The sequence below is a fragment of the Epinephelus moara genome, chromosome 15 (genome assembly GCF_006386435.1).
Source record: "Epinephelus moara isolate mb chromosome 15, YSFRI_EMoa_1.0, whole genome shotgun sequence".
NCBI classification, from domain to species: domain Eukaryota; kingdom Metazoa; phylum Chordata; class Actinopteri; order Perciformes; family Serranidae; genus Epinephelus; species Epinephelus moara.
The window spans coordinates 7,893,716-7,906,389 of NC_065520.1; the positions used below are offsets into that span (position 1 = coordinate 7,893,716).

The following is a 12,674-nucleotide window of genomic DNA, read 5'->3' on the forward strand; positions in this document are numbered from 1 at the left end:
GAGTCCGCCTTGTTGTTTCTACAGTAGCCCAGAACGGACAAATCAAACACTGGCTCTAGATAGGGTCATTCCCGTTTTCTACCGTCGTTACCCTACACACTTGGCACACCGGAGAAGTTTCTGCAACCTCACTGCTGGAGACCACTAAACTCTAAACACTGGACCTTTTAGGTAAGAATCTCTTACAGTAGCTTTATGATAATCTTAATGGGCTTTAATGAGAATGTTTACAGTTTGGGAATGTGAATTAGCCTGATAAGGTTAAGTTGCTTTGATTTAGCCGTTAACGTTAGCCATCACAATTTGGACGTATGTTACGGTATTTCATGGAGGCTGTTAGCTAGCTGGCATACCACTTGTTATATCAAACTCCACCTTTATTGGCGCTCCGGGACAACTCGTTTAAGGTTTGTAACGTTTTTGCCGACGATAACAACATAATTTGAAGTGCTAGCTAGCAGCAGGTGCAGCCTGTTGAACTCTCATTATATTACGAGGCGGAGTCCGACCGAGTTTGTTTGGCGCCGGAAGCGAGTTTCCACTGCCCGGATAACGGATTAAATCATATGGTCAAGTGCATGAGCTCCGCTACAGTGCATAATGTTTACTCTGTCCGTTGTGCCCGCCCTGTATGAACGAGCATAAGCTGCAGTTAAGGAATGAACAGGTCACAGTCATTGACATTATGCCAGTATATAAGTGCCTCATCTCTTACAGTATAATATATGGACAATGAGCCACCTTGAATTTTTACACAGTGTTTGTCAAAAAGTGAGCACCCTGAGCCTTTTTCAGATGCCCCTTTCATACCTATTAATGATACTACTATTTGTTACCAGTTAACATGTTTACCTGTGGAATGTTCCAGCAGGTGTTTTTTATTTTAATCAGTTTTATTAATTGATGTATGAAGTAACAGTTTTGCCTTTGCTGACAGTCTTTTACTACACTTTGTCAGCTACTGGTGTGGAAAATCCTCAAGCACCCCTCCACCTGACAGCACTGAAAATCCCTGGCCACTCCTACCTGCCTCCCTCTCCCAGAGACTAAATGTAGCCACAGCTCACAGATGGCTTTTCCCCTGGAGAACAGAGGCATGTGGATCAGCCTGATCCTTCCATTGAACTGTTGGAACTGAGTACATGAAATATGAGTTTTCTTTGATTTTAATGCATTTAGAGTATCCTTAAAAGATCATTATTTGTTGTGTTGATTGAGTTTCAGTTAAAGGGATAGTGCACCCAAAAATGAAAATTCAGCCATTATCTACTCATCCTCATGCTGAGGAACGCTCTGGTGAAGTTTTAGAGTCCTCACATCCCTTGCGGAGATCGGCGGGGGGAGCGGCTAGCACACCTAATGGCTGACGGCGCCCCAGACTAACGTCCAAGAACACAAAATTGAATCCACAAAGTATCTCCAACATGCTCATCCGTAGTGATCCAAGTGTCCTGAAGCCACAATACTGGGTCACAGTGAACAGTGTCGCCAATAATTTTAAATCCTCTTTGTCTGTAAGGCAAGATAGTCATATTGCACCTGAGTTCCCTGAGTCGTAAAGTAACTACTAGTGATCCACAGTTAAGTATCAGTGGGCGTTGCAGGAGGGTTGATGGGAGGTTACATAAGAAGCCGGCCAGGCCTCTGCACGGTCTTCGTGTCCTGGATCTGGACAAGGGTCACAAGTCTCTCTGTGTCTTTTTGCTGAAGGATTCAGTTGGAGAAGTGACCTAAAGTCGACACACACAGCAGCCACTGCAGGTGAGTCCCAGTTTGTGTGGGAACCCTGTGACTTGGAAGCTCAGGGACCCATCCTTACATTTTGGGATTTCTTTTCTCTGTTTATTACACTTGTTTATATTATTATTGTTATTTGCTTCATGCACTTGAGCTAATACTGAAACAATATTCGGCAGAAATTTACACAAACATGCTAAATATGTCCAGTTGTCACATTTAACAATATTTATCTGCATATTTCACTTTTTTGTATTTTATCTCAGAAAAAAATGTTAGTTTGCATAATGTGTTACTTCATTTCTGCAGACAAAGACGGGATGAGGAAGCCCAAGAAAAAGAGTGTAAGTCTAAACGTTAATGCACTGTCTGTAGTCGTTAAAACTGCACCTATTTATTGGTCACTGCCATGATACCCAACAGGACTGAATTTTTACGAGGAAAAAATATGCACTCATCCATGAGTATTTAAAAATTCATAAATAATTATAATCACATCATCATGGCACTGAAAAAAAATCCAGTTCAGGTAATGAAAGTGGTTGATTGAAGAGTATTTCACCTAACTCTTGGTGTCTTATAAGTAACTTATCAACATGTCAGTGAAACAACACAGTAAGTGCGCTGTGCAGAACCTGCAAACTCCTTTTTCAGTCACTGAAGTTTTTCTTTTCTCCTCTAACAGGCGACTATTTTTGGCTTCCCAATAAGCATCTTTTTCATCGTTGTCAATGTGTTCTGTGAACGTTTCTCCTACTATGGCATGCGAGGTGAGAGGGTTTGATCTGGATCTCATGCACTTTTAGTCTTGAAATGGTTTTATTCATACATTATGAAGCTGTGCCATCTGTCTTTGCCTAACCTGCACCCAGTGGTGTAAACCAGATTTACTCAAGTACTGTATTTAAGTACAATTTGAAGGTACTGAGATGGAATAGAAAGTGCAATTTATACCCTGAAATGAAGTGGGGTGGAAGTATAGAGTAATATAAAATGAAATTACTCAAGTGAAGTACATGTACCTCAAAACTTAGTTACACTGATCAGCCAAAACATTAAAACCACTGACAGGTGAAGTGAATAACTTTGATTATTTTGTTCCAATGTATTGTTCTGCTGGGAAACCATTGGTTCTGGCATTCATGTGGATACCAACTGACATGTTCCACCCACTCAAACACCACTGCAGACCAAGTACCCCCCCTCATGGCAACAGTACTCCCCAATGGCAGTGGCCCCCCAGCAGGATAATGCACCATGCCACACTGCAAACATCGCCCAGGAATGGCCCAAGGAATGCGACAAAGCCCTCAAAGTGTCAACCTGGCCTCCAAATTCCCCAGATCCCAATCTGAATGAGCATGTGTGGCATGTGCCATTAACCCACCTCACAACCCACTCGACTTAATGGATCTTCCGCCAACGCACTGGTGCCAGACTCCGCAGGACACTCCCAGAGATCCTGTGTCCATGCCTCGACAGGTCAGAGCCAAGTCCGATCCAAGGAGGCCCCACCTTGGATTAGGGCTACATCTGGGGTATCAGCACATCACAAGAATCCTTGAGCAAACTGGGACCTGGGAAATTTAGAAGCCAGGTCGACACCTTGAACTTTTTGTCACGCTCCACAGGCCATTTCTAAACAGTTTTTGTAGTGTGGCATGATGCATTATCCTGCTGGGGGGGGCACTGCCATTGGCGAGTACTGTTGCTTTGAGGGGGGGGGGGTGTACTTGGTCTGCAACGGTTTGTCAGTGGGTGGAACATGTCAGGTGGTATCCACTTGAATGCCAGAACCAAAGGTTTCACAGCAGAACAATGCATTGGAACAAAATAATCAAAGTTATTCACTTCACCTGTCAGTGGTTTTAATGTTCTGTACTTTTCACCACTGAAAAAATATATGAAACTTTCCAACAATATTTAAAAAACATACATATATAGAAAAAGCTATAATAATGTGACAGTTTTTACTTGAAATACTTAAGAAATATTCTGCTGATTATACTTATATATTTTTATGTGAGTAAGCTTTTCTTCTACTTGTAATAGGATCATGTTTACACTGTCGTAAAAGATGTGAATACTTCCACCTTTTTCTGCATTATCATTTTTACTTTCTCCTATTTTCCTCCGTCTCCCTCCCCGTCTGCAGCCGTGCTCGTGCTGTACTTCAAGTACTTCCTGAGATGGGATAATGACTTTGCCACCACTATCTACCATACCTTTGTGGCTCTCTGCTACCTGACACCCATCCTGGGAGCCATAGTGGCTGATTCATGGCTCGGCAAGTTCAAGTGAGTTTTAAATCCAGCAACTCTTTTACCTACAACCAAATACAGACATGCATTATGAGTATACAACTGTAATTTGCTTTATATGTTGTTATAGTACATAGAGAAGTAGAGTTGGGGTTAAAGTATATCTCACAGAATGGGCTGTTAAATTTTATCCTTGGATTTTTGACCCTTGTCTATCTTATCTGCGCACCTGTTTTACTCTTTGCTCCTTCCTCCTCCTCCTCCCTCTTCACAGGACTATTGTTTACCTGTCCATTGTTTATGTGCTGGGACAGATTGTCTTGGCAGTAAGTGCTATCCATGATGTCACAGATAAAAACAAGGATGGCACCCCCAACAACATGACCTTCCACATGTGAGTTGAACACACACAGAACTGTGCGCAGACACACAATGGAGAAAGATAGTAGTGACACTGTATCTGTGCTTCGATCTGAGATCCCTGTCCATGGTGGGTTTGCTCCTTATTGCTCTGGCTTCAGGAGGCATCAAACCGTGCATGGCTGCCTTTGGTGGAGACCACTTTGGTGACCATCAGGTTAGATGTCGCTCAAGCACACACACACACACACACACACACACACACTGTATACACATGGCAAAGAAGACAAATTAGTCTGATGAAACCTGGTTTAAGAGTCCTGTAATAAAAACTGGAGGGCTTATTGTTACCTGTAATTTCTGGTTTATTTTTTTGTCCAGGACTTGTTTAATCTCCCTGTGTCCAACAGGAGAAACAGAGAAGCACTTTCTTCTCCATCTTCTACCTGTCCATCAATGCTGGTACTCTGTTGTCCACTGTCATCACCCCCATCCTCAGAGGTTCCCTGACGTTGATCACAGAGCATAGAATACATCGCTGACTCAGGTGTTGAAGTTTTAAAACTGTGTGTGCTGTGGTTTCCAGCTCAGGAGTGCGGTATTCACACCCAGCAGAAGTGCTACCCACTGGCCTTTGGTGTCCCCGCTGCTCTAACGGTGGTAGCTCTGAGTAAGCATTCATTTAGTTTTTTTTACCATCTCTCAGGACATTTGAAGGGTATTCAACAACTTTTACATTTGTTGGTCAGCTACTACTAAGCCACAGTACAGTACAGTACAGTAATATCTTATGTGGCTCTGCAGGAGCTTTGTCAAGTCTTAAAAAAAAAAATTCTGATGATGTCACAGTTATGTCATCAAGGTTTTGTCAGCTTGGGCTGGGAGACAAATTTCTAACAGAGTCTGCGTTAGAAACTGGAGTTTCTCAGCACATTACAGTACTTGTAGGATCCAGTATTCATAGATCTTTAGAAACACTGGGGACTAAGGGCCTGTCTACACATGTACAGGTATTGTTGAAAACAGATATTTTTCCCCTCTCTTTTAAAAAAGAATTTTGTCCACATGAACTTTGGTTTATGAAATATCTCTGTCCACACTAGTGTGCAAAAATTACTTCAAACACTCGCCGGCATTGGCTGTCTTCAGCAGTCTCCCCTCGTCACAAAGGTAGTAAAGTAAACAGGCTAACGTTGCCTTATTGAAAATAGAACTGGAGATCTTAAAACTGTTGACTCATGTTTGATAAAGGGACAAAGGAGATTAATCAAACATACGAATAATGATCTGGACATGCAAAAGTTTTCCTTCCATTCCTCATTGGCAACAGTCCCACTCTCAAAGTGTCAAATCATCTGCTGATTCAACTGGGCCTGATCCAAAACCGTTGTTTCTGGCAGAAATTCATTCATCCATTCATCCATCCGTGAAGTGATTCAGCAATAATAAGTTTAAGGGTAAAGTAGTCATTTCACTAGGCAGTGTTAACAAAACGTTAGCAGATCAGTAGTTCACCATTGTTGTTGTTTGTAACGTATACTCATTTTATAATATGCTCAACATAAACACAAAGCAACAACGGGCATGCACAAATTGAGGAGATGATGTATTAGTTTCCCAAATACTCAATTTTACATGTCCACACGGATAAAGAGTAGCTGGATTCTTGAAAAATCTAAAACTGTTTTTGTGTGAACTAGAGGCCAAAACATTGTGGAAAACAGATGTTTTCAAATATATCTGTATACATGTAGATAGATCTTTTAAGTCAGCTTAATGAAAATACAATGCTAAATAGTTGAAATGCCCCTTTTAAGAATTTATTTATTAAATGTTTTTATAGATAATAAATAATCCATATGTGAGGACAGCTTCTGGATTGTCAGGTTGTGTTTTTTTAACTGATGGCTTATTACTATGTCAACTCAGAAATAATTAATTTTCAAACTAGTTCATTATAAACTCTATATTACCCTCTATAAAATGTGTTTTATTAGTGATACCGTGAACATTTAGTGCTTTCTAACGATGCCCTCCTTTATTTCCTGATTACTTTGTTACTCTTTGACAAGTAGTCAAATGTTAAAATATATATTTGGTGTGTGTCTGCAGTTGTGTTCATTGTTGGAAGTGGGATGTACACTAAGAACGCCCCTCAGGGCAACATCTTGGTCAAAGTCTGCAAATGCATCGGGGTAAGTGGGTCCTCAAAGGTGAACATTTTGTTATTCCAAAAGGGTTTTTTGTTTTGAAAATGGAGTACAATGGTTTTAAATAGAACCGAGGAATTTTTATAAACTTTGAGTATAGTTTAAGTAGCAAATTGTTTTTCAGTCACTGAAAAATTCTCATCAACCTGTCCTCTCTACCATCTGTAGTTTGCTATCAAGAGCCGCTTTAGGCATCGTGCTCCTGAGTACCCGAAGAGAGCCCACTGGATGGACTGGGCTGAGGAGAAATACGATGTAAGAGCATTATACATCCATCTATCTATCTCTATCTCTATCTCTATATATCTCCCATTCAACTACAGATGACTGATAACCTGTCACTGCACAACATAGAAGCTCCTGTCAGGCATCATAGCGGCTAATATAACTAGGCATATGGTCCAATACATGAGTGAGGTACAGAAAAAATTGGCAGTTACACCAGAGGAGCCAAGCACCAGCTACTGGTCAACAGAGCAATCCTTGTGGCCTCCTCATTATTTCATTAGCATGCGGGATCCCAAGGTACTTGTAGCTGTCCTGGATATCTCCTATGTTGCCCTCTGGTAGGTCAACTCCTACAATTCTGATCATCTTGCCTCCCTTTGATACCATCCAGCCACCATCCTGGTGGTGTGAATCAATGAGTCGATTTCTTGCTCATTCTTGCCATACAGCTTGATGTCATCCACGTAGAGCAGGTGGCTGTTTGTGGTCCCACTTCCGAATCGGTATCCATGGCCAGTCTTCTTTATGATCTGACTGAGGGGATTCAGGCCAATGCAGAGCAGCAGTGGTGACAGTGCATCCCCTTAGTATATGCCGCATTTGATGGTGACTTGGGCAATCGGCTTTGAGTTGGCCTCCAGGGTCGTCTTCCACATTCTCATGGAGTTCTTTATGAGGGCCGTTAGTGTCCTGTTGATCTTGTATAGTCCCAGACATTCCAGTATCCGTGTGTGGCATTGAGTCGTAGTCAGTCCAGGCAGTGCACAGGTTGGTCTTCCTGCTCTTGCAGTCTCGGGCGATTGCGATTGCTCTGTCGACCAGTAGCTGGTGATTGGCTTCCTTTCGCTCAGGTATTGGACCGTATGCCTAGTTGTGACGCTATGATATGTCACAATGATGCCTGACAGGAACTTCCATGTTATGCAGAGACATGTTATCTGTATTTGGTCTGTAGTGATGATCTTTTTAGGAATGGCATTCAGGGCCGCATTTACATCTTCTAGCAGATCATCTGAAGGTACTTGGCAACTCAGCTTCGGAATTCGTCTGAGGCTCCCGGTTTCCAGTTGCTCAAGATCTTCCTTCTCAGGTCAGCTGCTCTTACATTGAGGCTGTTTGTATCTGGCACCCAATCTTGGATTGTGGGGGTGATGATGACATCCCCCCCATTGACCTGTCATCCTGGCTCCCCCTTGCCGTAACATTGTTGAAATATTTCATTGATCTTTAGTTGTGATAGTAGTTGGCGGTTAGGAATGTTGAAACATTGCGCTACCAGATGTTTCTTAGTTAGTCTTGATTGTGGGTTTTGAAGTATCCATAGGTCCCACATTCTCTGCATATATCCCCTCTCTCTGGTATTGCTGGCATTCCATCAATTCTGTGTTTTCCACCCTTGTCCATGTTTGGCTCCAGAAACTCCTGATTGCTCGTGTGAAGATGGTGCTGAAGGTGCTGTTCCTCTACACCCCTCTGCCAATGTTCTGGGCTCTCTATGAACAGCAGGTAATCACCAATTTTCTCCTCGACACTTACTGTATGTAGCTGTGATCAATAGCAATATAAAAGGACATAGATAATGGACACCCAGATGTGCACCAAAAGAATCCAAAGACAGACTAAAGGAGAGCTGTGTCTCCTCTACAGGGCTCCAGATGGACCCTCCAGGCAACCACCATGGACGGTGACTTTGTAAGTGTTTTATTGTTTTCCTATGACAAACCTTGTGAGTACAAACCATAGACTGTTTTTTAATTTGAGATTCTGTCTCCCTCCCTCCCTTTTTTTCTTCAACAGGGACTTCTTATAATCCAGCCTGATCAGATGCAGGTAAAACACTTGTGTTGATTATATTTTACTTACTTTGTTGGGATGTTTCTTGATGCTTGTGCTTGAAAAGAGCCCTAAAAGAGTAACTCTCCTTCTTAACAGACTGTCAACCCTATCTTGATCCTGGTTTTGGTGCCAGTCATGAACAGTTTGATCTACCCGCTGATTGCCAAGTGCAAATTAAACTTCACGTGAGTTTATTTTCCTGTTTTGTTTCTGTGTGATGGAAAATATTACTGGAGTCTAGGTCATTTTGCAAACTTTCTATGTATTCATTTTTTTCTTTGTTTAGCAGCTTTTAAAATGCCCATTGTTTGATAATCTGCCCATCCTTATAACCACCAAGTCGGGAGATAAAATGAAGTTACAGATACTGTTTTAGCCTCCTGGAACCATTGTTCCGTGTGATTTAATATGGTGTAGGGATATAAACTCAAATGTTTAAATGTGTGTGTCTGTGCGTGTGTTTGTTTTGCAGTCCGTTAAGGAGGATGACTGTTGGGATGTTCATTGCTGCGCTTGCATTTGTTTGTGCTGCCCTGGTCCAGATACAAATTGATGTGAGTTTATATTTATTTGGAAAGGGACAGTGCACATTAATTAACATGATCACTTAAGTCACGTAAATGTGCCAGATTGAGCCATACAGGCTAATTTTCATCTGCAGTCCCTGGCACGTTGATGGAATATGTGTAACACACATAAAAACATACATTAGGCAACTTCAATGCAGATTAGGGTATGAAACCCATTTCACACACACAGTTCCATTTCTCTTCTAGAAAACCCTGCCTAAGTTCCCATCAAGCACTGTTGGCCAAGCAAAGTTCATCAACGTGCTGGACAGATCGCTGGATGTCAAAGCTGGAACCAACGAGTTCACCTTGAAGCCTTACACGGTACTCCAGTCAGCACGAGACAGCGCACAGACACTCGTTATCCACATGTACTAAAATTAAGAAGGTCTTTAAGTCACCACCCACTAAAAGTGGGAGAACATTTTCATACTGACTTTTCTTTTGTCCTGCAGGCCAATGATGATTACCTGACCTTTGATGATCCATTTCTACTGAATCTAGGGGTAAATGTCACTTACCCAACTGGTTTAGTGGATGGTAATCGTAGCACTGTAGTCATCATTCAGGATGGGCCTCTACTCCAGCCTTTAGGGGTGAGTACACTGCCAGATTAAGTCCAACTGAAGTTCTATTTTTTAATAATTATTATTATTATTTAACAAGGCGGCAAGGTGGTGTGGTGGTTAGCACTGTCGCCTCACAGCAAGAGGGTTCCTGGTTCGATCCCGGGTGTGGGAGCCCTTCTGTGAGGAGTTTGCATGTTCTCCCCGTGTCAGCGTGGGTTCTCTCCGGGCACTCCGGCTTCCTCCCACAGTCCAAAGACATGCAGATTGGGGATTAGGTTAATTGATGACTCTAAATTGTCCGTAGGTGTGAATGTGAGTGTGAATGGTTGTCTGTCTCTATGTGTCAGCCCTGCAATAGTCTGGCAACCTGTCCAGGGTGTACCCTGCCTCTCGCCCAATATCAGCTGGGATAGGCTCCAGCGCCCCCCCCACGACCCTCAAGAGGATGAAGCGGTTAGAAGATGGATGGATTATTTAACAACTTGGGAAGTGGTCCAAAAGCATTTTATCGAATTTGAATCTATTCCTTTTTGAATGTTTTTAATTTTTTGTTGTTGTTGTGTTTTTTTTTGTTTGGTTTAGAATAAAGACGTCTCTCAGCTAAAAAAAAAAAAGTACTGCATTTCACTCAGTGTGCTATGCAAGGCTAGATAACTCATTAGGTGCTCAGCTGCGGCACATAAAGCAGCACGTAAGCATACCTGCAAATGTCACACAGGTCAGGTTGCTGGTGTGAACGTCAATGACACTGCTAATAAAACCCTGTCTTCCATGGTTTGTAAGCTGATGCATGAGTTTGTTCACTCTGGTCTTCCATGGTTTGTAAGCTGATGCATGAGTTTGTTCACTCTGTCTCTTGTTCCCCTGCTGGAGCTCAGCCTGCCAGCTGCTGTCAATCAAACAAAACATTTAAAAAACACGTCGCATTATTTGACTGCGACAAGGGATGTCTAAATGTTATCTCAGTTGGACTGTAATTACGTTTGTAGTGTGTGTTTCTTTATCTTGGATTAATAAAATATAACTCAAAGTACAAAGATGTGGAGGCTCTAAAGTATCTTTCTATCTCCAGTTCATGGACATCAAAACCAAGCCAGAACAGGGCGCTAATGATATCAGGCAAGTTTCACAATGTTATAAAGCGTGCTGCTTTACATTTAAAGCTGTATATTTGTCTTTTTCAGGAAAAGGACAAGCAGCCTATTTGCAGAACAATGAACCACCCAACATGTATAGATACAGAACACATGATTGATGTGGAGCTCAAAATGCTAACTATACTGGCATTAGTCTGTGTGCATCAGATGAGTAGTAATATTAACTGTAAAATAAGAAACCAAAGTATATCTCCATGCGATTCTTTAACCTTCATACTGACATAGTTTTTAACTAGCCTATATAATTAAACAGCACAATAGAATTCCTGAAATGTAGTTATGGCTATTGATTTTGGTGTGTCACCCCAAGATTTTCCAGTGGCCCCATGTGGTCACCCCTATGAAAAGTTTTTGGGGGCACCATTGCCCTCAGGTTTCGCTTGGGACAGCTTGGGGGTCCTGACCTCCAGGTTGTGAACCACTGCTTTAGATGGCCGTTAGGGACATAACTAAGCTGGTTATGTGGAGATCACAACATTGTGAGAAAATATTGACATGTATGAATTGAGCAAGGGTTCGAATTCCTGATTATAAATTCAACTTTTCATTTGTAAGAGGAAGAATGTGTTTAATCTAGTTTCAAATGTTTCATAGTCTCACTTTAACACTGTCTCACCTATTTTGTTCTGAATTCTTCTTCCCCAGATTTTTGAATGGCTATGACTCACTTTTGAATGTAACAGTGGGTGACCAGGACTTTGGGGAGATCACCACCAACAACATGTCAAAATATGTTGGGGTACCACGGGGACTGTAAGGCTGATTTCGTTATGTATTTCACATACAGTTACACTGGCGAAAAGTCAATGCTCTGATGGGTGTTTTCTTGTTGTATCAGAGCAAAGTTCCTGATCAAGAGTACTACTGGACAAGAGTGTGTCTACAGTCAAGAGCTGGGCTTCGGCAGCTCCTTCACCGTGATCATCCCGCCAACTTTCACATTTGGACAAAATGTAATTCAAGAATTCATTTTGAGTCTCAATGTAGCTTAAATGTTTTTGACTGAAGTTACACATCTTGGTACTTGGCTGCTTTATGTCCTGTAGTGTGAACAGAACATCCATCCAGTGATGGACATCAAGCCCAACACCTTCCACATGGCCTGGCAGATTCCTCAGTATTTCCTCATCACTGCAGGAGAGGTGGTCTTTTCTGTCACCGGCCTGGAGTTCTCCTACTCACAGGTAGAGTGTGCTCTCCTTACATATCTGACAACAACTGAAAACGCAAATAACTACAAAAGTGCACTGTGAAATTGTCCATCCCAGCTCCCTTACAGTTAAGATGGCAGCGATGATAACAAAAACGGGGACTAATTAATCTCTTAACTTTAGTGGATTGGACAAAGAATTCATCTGCAGATGCTCCGGTTTAAAGTAAGACTAAACATTTCTATGAATGTCAGGTTTTGAGGCACGACAAAGGCCAAAATGTGTCCTGCAGCAGACCCTAAGGCTTGTGTCTTTAGTCGAGCCAATTTCCAGTAAACTTGCACGCCGGTTGAAAGGAGTGAGGAGTCAGCAGTTAATGACGGTGTGACATATTCAGTAAAAAATTGTGAATAGCCACAGCCAGGAGAGGTCCTTGAGCATACAGTCACACATGTGCACACATCATATTGGACTGATTGGTCCAGTGGTTTGCGAGATGTGTGAACAGACAGATGCACAAAATCACACACACGTACACTCGTGTGTGCACGCTCACACACACACACACACACACACACACACCACCACACACACAC

The 12,674-nt window shown here is 42.1% G+C and overlaps 1 protein-coding gene across 2 annotated transcripts in view; it reads left to right on the forward strand.

Annotated features, from left to right (window-relative positions):
- Positions 1-83: 83 nt before the first annotated feature.
- The window catches only part of LOC126401702 (solute carrier family 15 member 1-like), a 17,532-nt gene continuing 4,941 nt past the window's right edge, over positions 84-12,674 (forward strand). Inside the window, exons 1-22 of one of the 2 annotated variants that reach the window (XM_050063120.1) lie at positions 84-171; positions 1,711-1,761; positions 2,047-2,081; positions 2,423-2,507; positions 3,893-4,034; positions 4,273-4,392; positions 4,476-4,575; positions 4,769-4,859; positions 4,945-5,028; positions 6,471-6,553; positions 6,737-6,823; positions 8,213-8,302; positions 8,444-8,488; positions 8,594-8,626; positions 8,729-8,817; positions 9,105-9,186; positions 9,409-9,525; positions 9,657-9,797; positions 10,843-10,889; positions 11,573-11,680; positions 11,766-11,880; positions 11,974-12,111. In XM_050063120.1, coding sequence (XP_049919077.1) covers positions 2,058-2,081; positions 2,423-2,507; positions 3,893-4,034; positions 4,273-4,392; positions 4,476-4,575; positions 4,769-4,859; positions 4,945-5,028; positions 6,471-6,553; positions 6,737-6,823; positions 8,213-8,302; positions 8,444-8,488; positions 8,594-8,626; positions 8,729-8,817; positions 9,105-9,186; positions 9,409-9,525; positions 9,657-9,797; positions 10,843-10,889; positions 11,573-11,680; positions 11,766-11,880; positions 11,974-12,111 — 1,821 coding nt within the window. In that variant the 5' untranslated portion in view covers positions 84-171; positions 1,711-1,761; positions 2,047-2,057. Of the gene's footprint in view, positions 172-958; positions 1,762-2,046; positions 2,082-2,422; positions 2,508-3,892; positions 4,035-4,272; positions 4,393-4,475; positions 4,576-4,768; positions 4,860-4,944; positions 5,029-6,470; positions 6,554-6,736; positions 6,824-8,212; positions 8,303-8,443; positions 8,489-8,593; positions 8,627-8,728; positions 8,818-9,104; positions 9,187-9,408; positions 9,526-9,656; positions 9,798-10,842; positions 10,890-11,572; positions 11,681-11,765; positions 11,881-11,973; positions 12,112-12,674 lie in introns of both variants that reach the window. The other variant, XM_050063121.1, reaches the window with a different exon arrangement.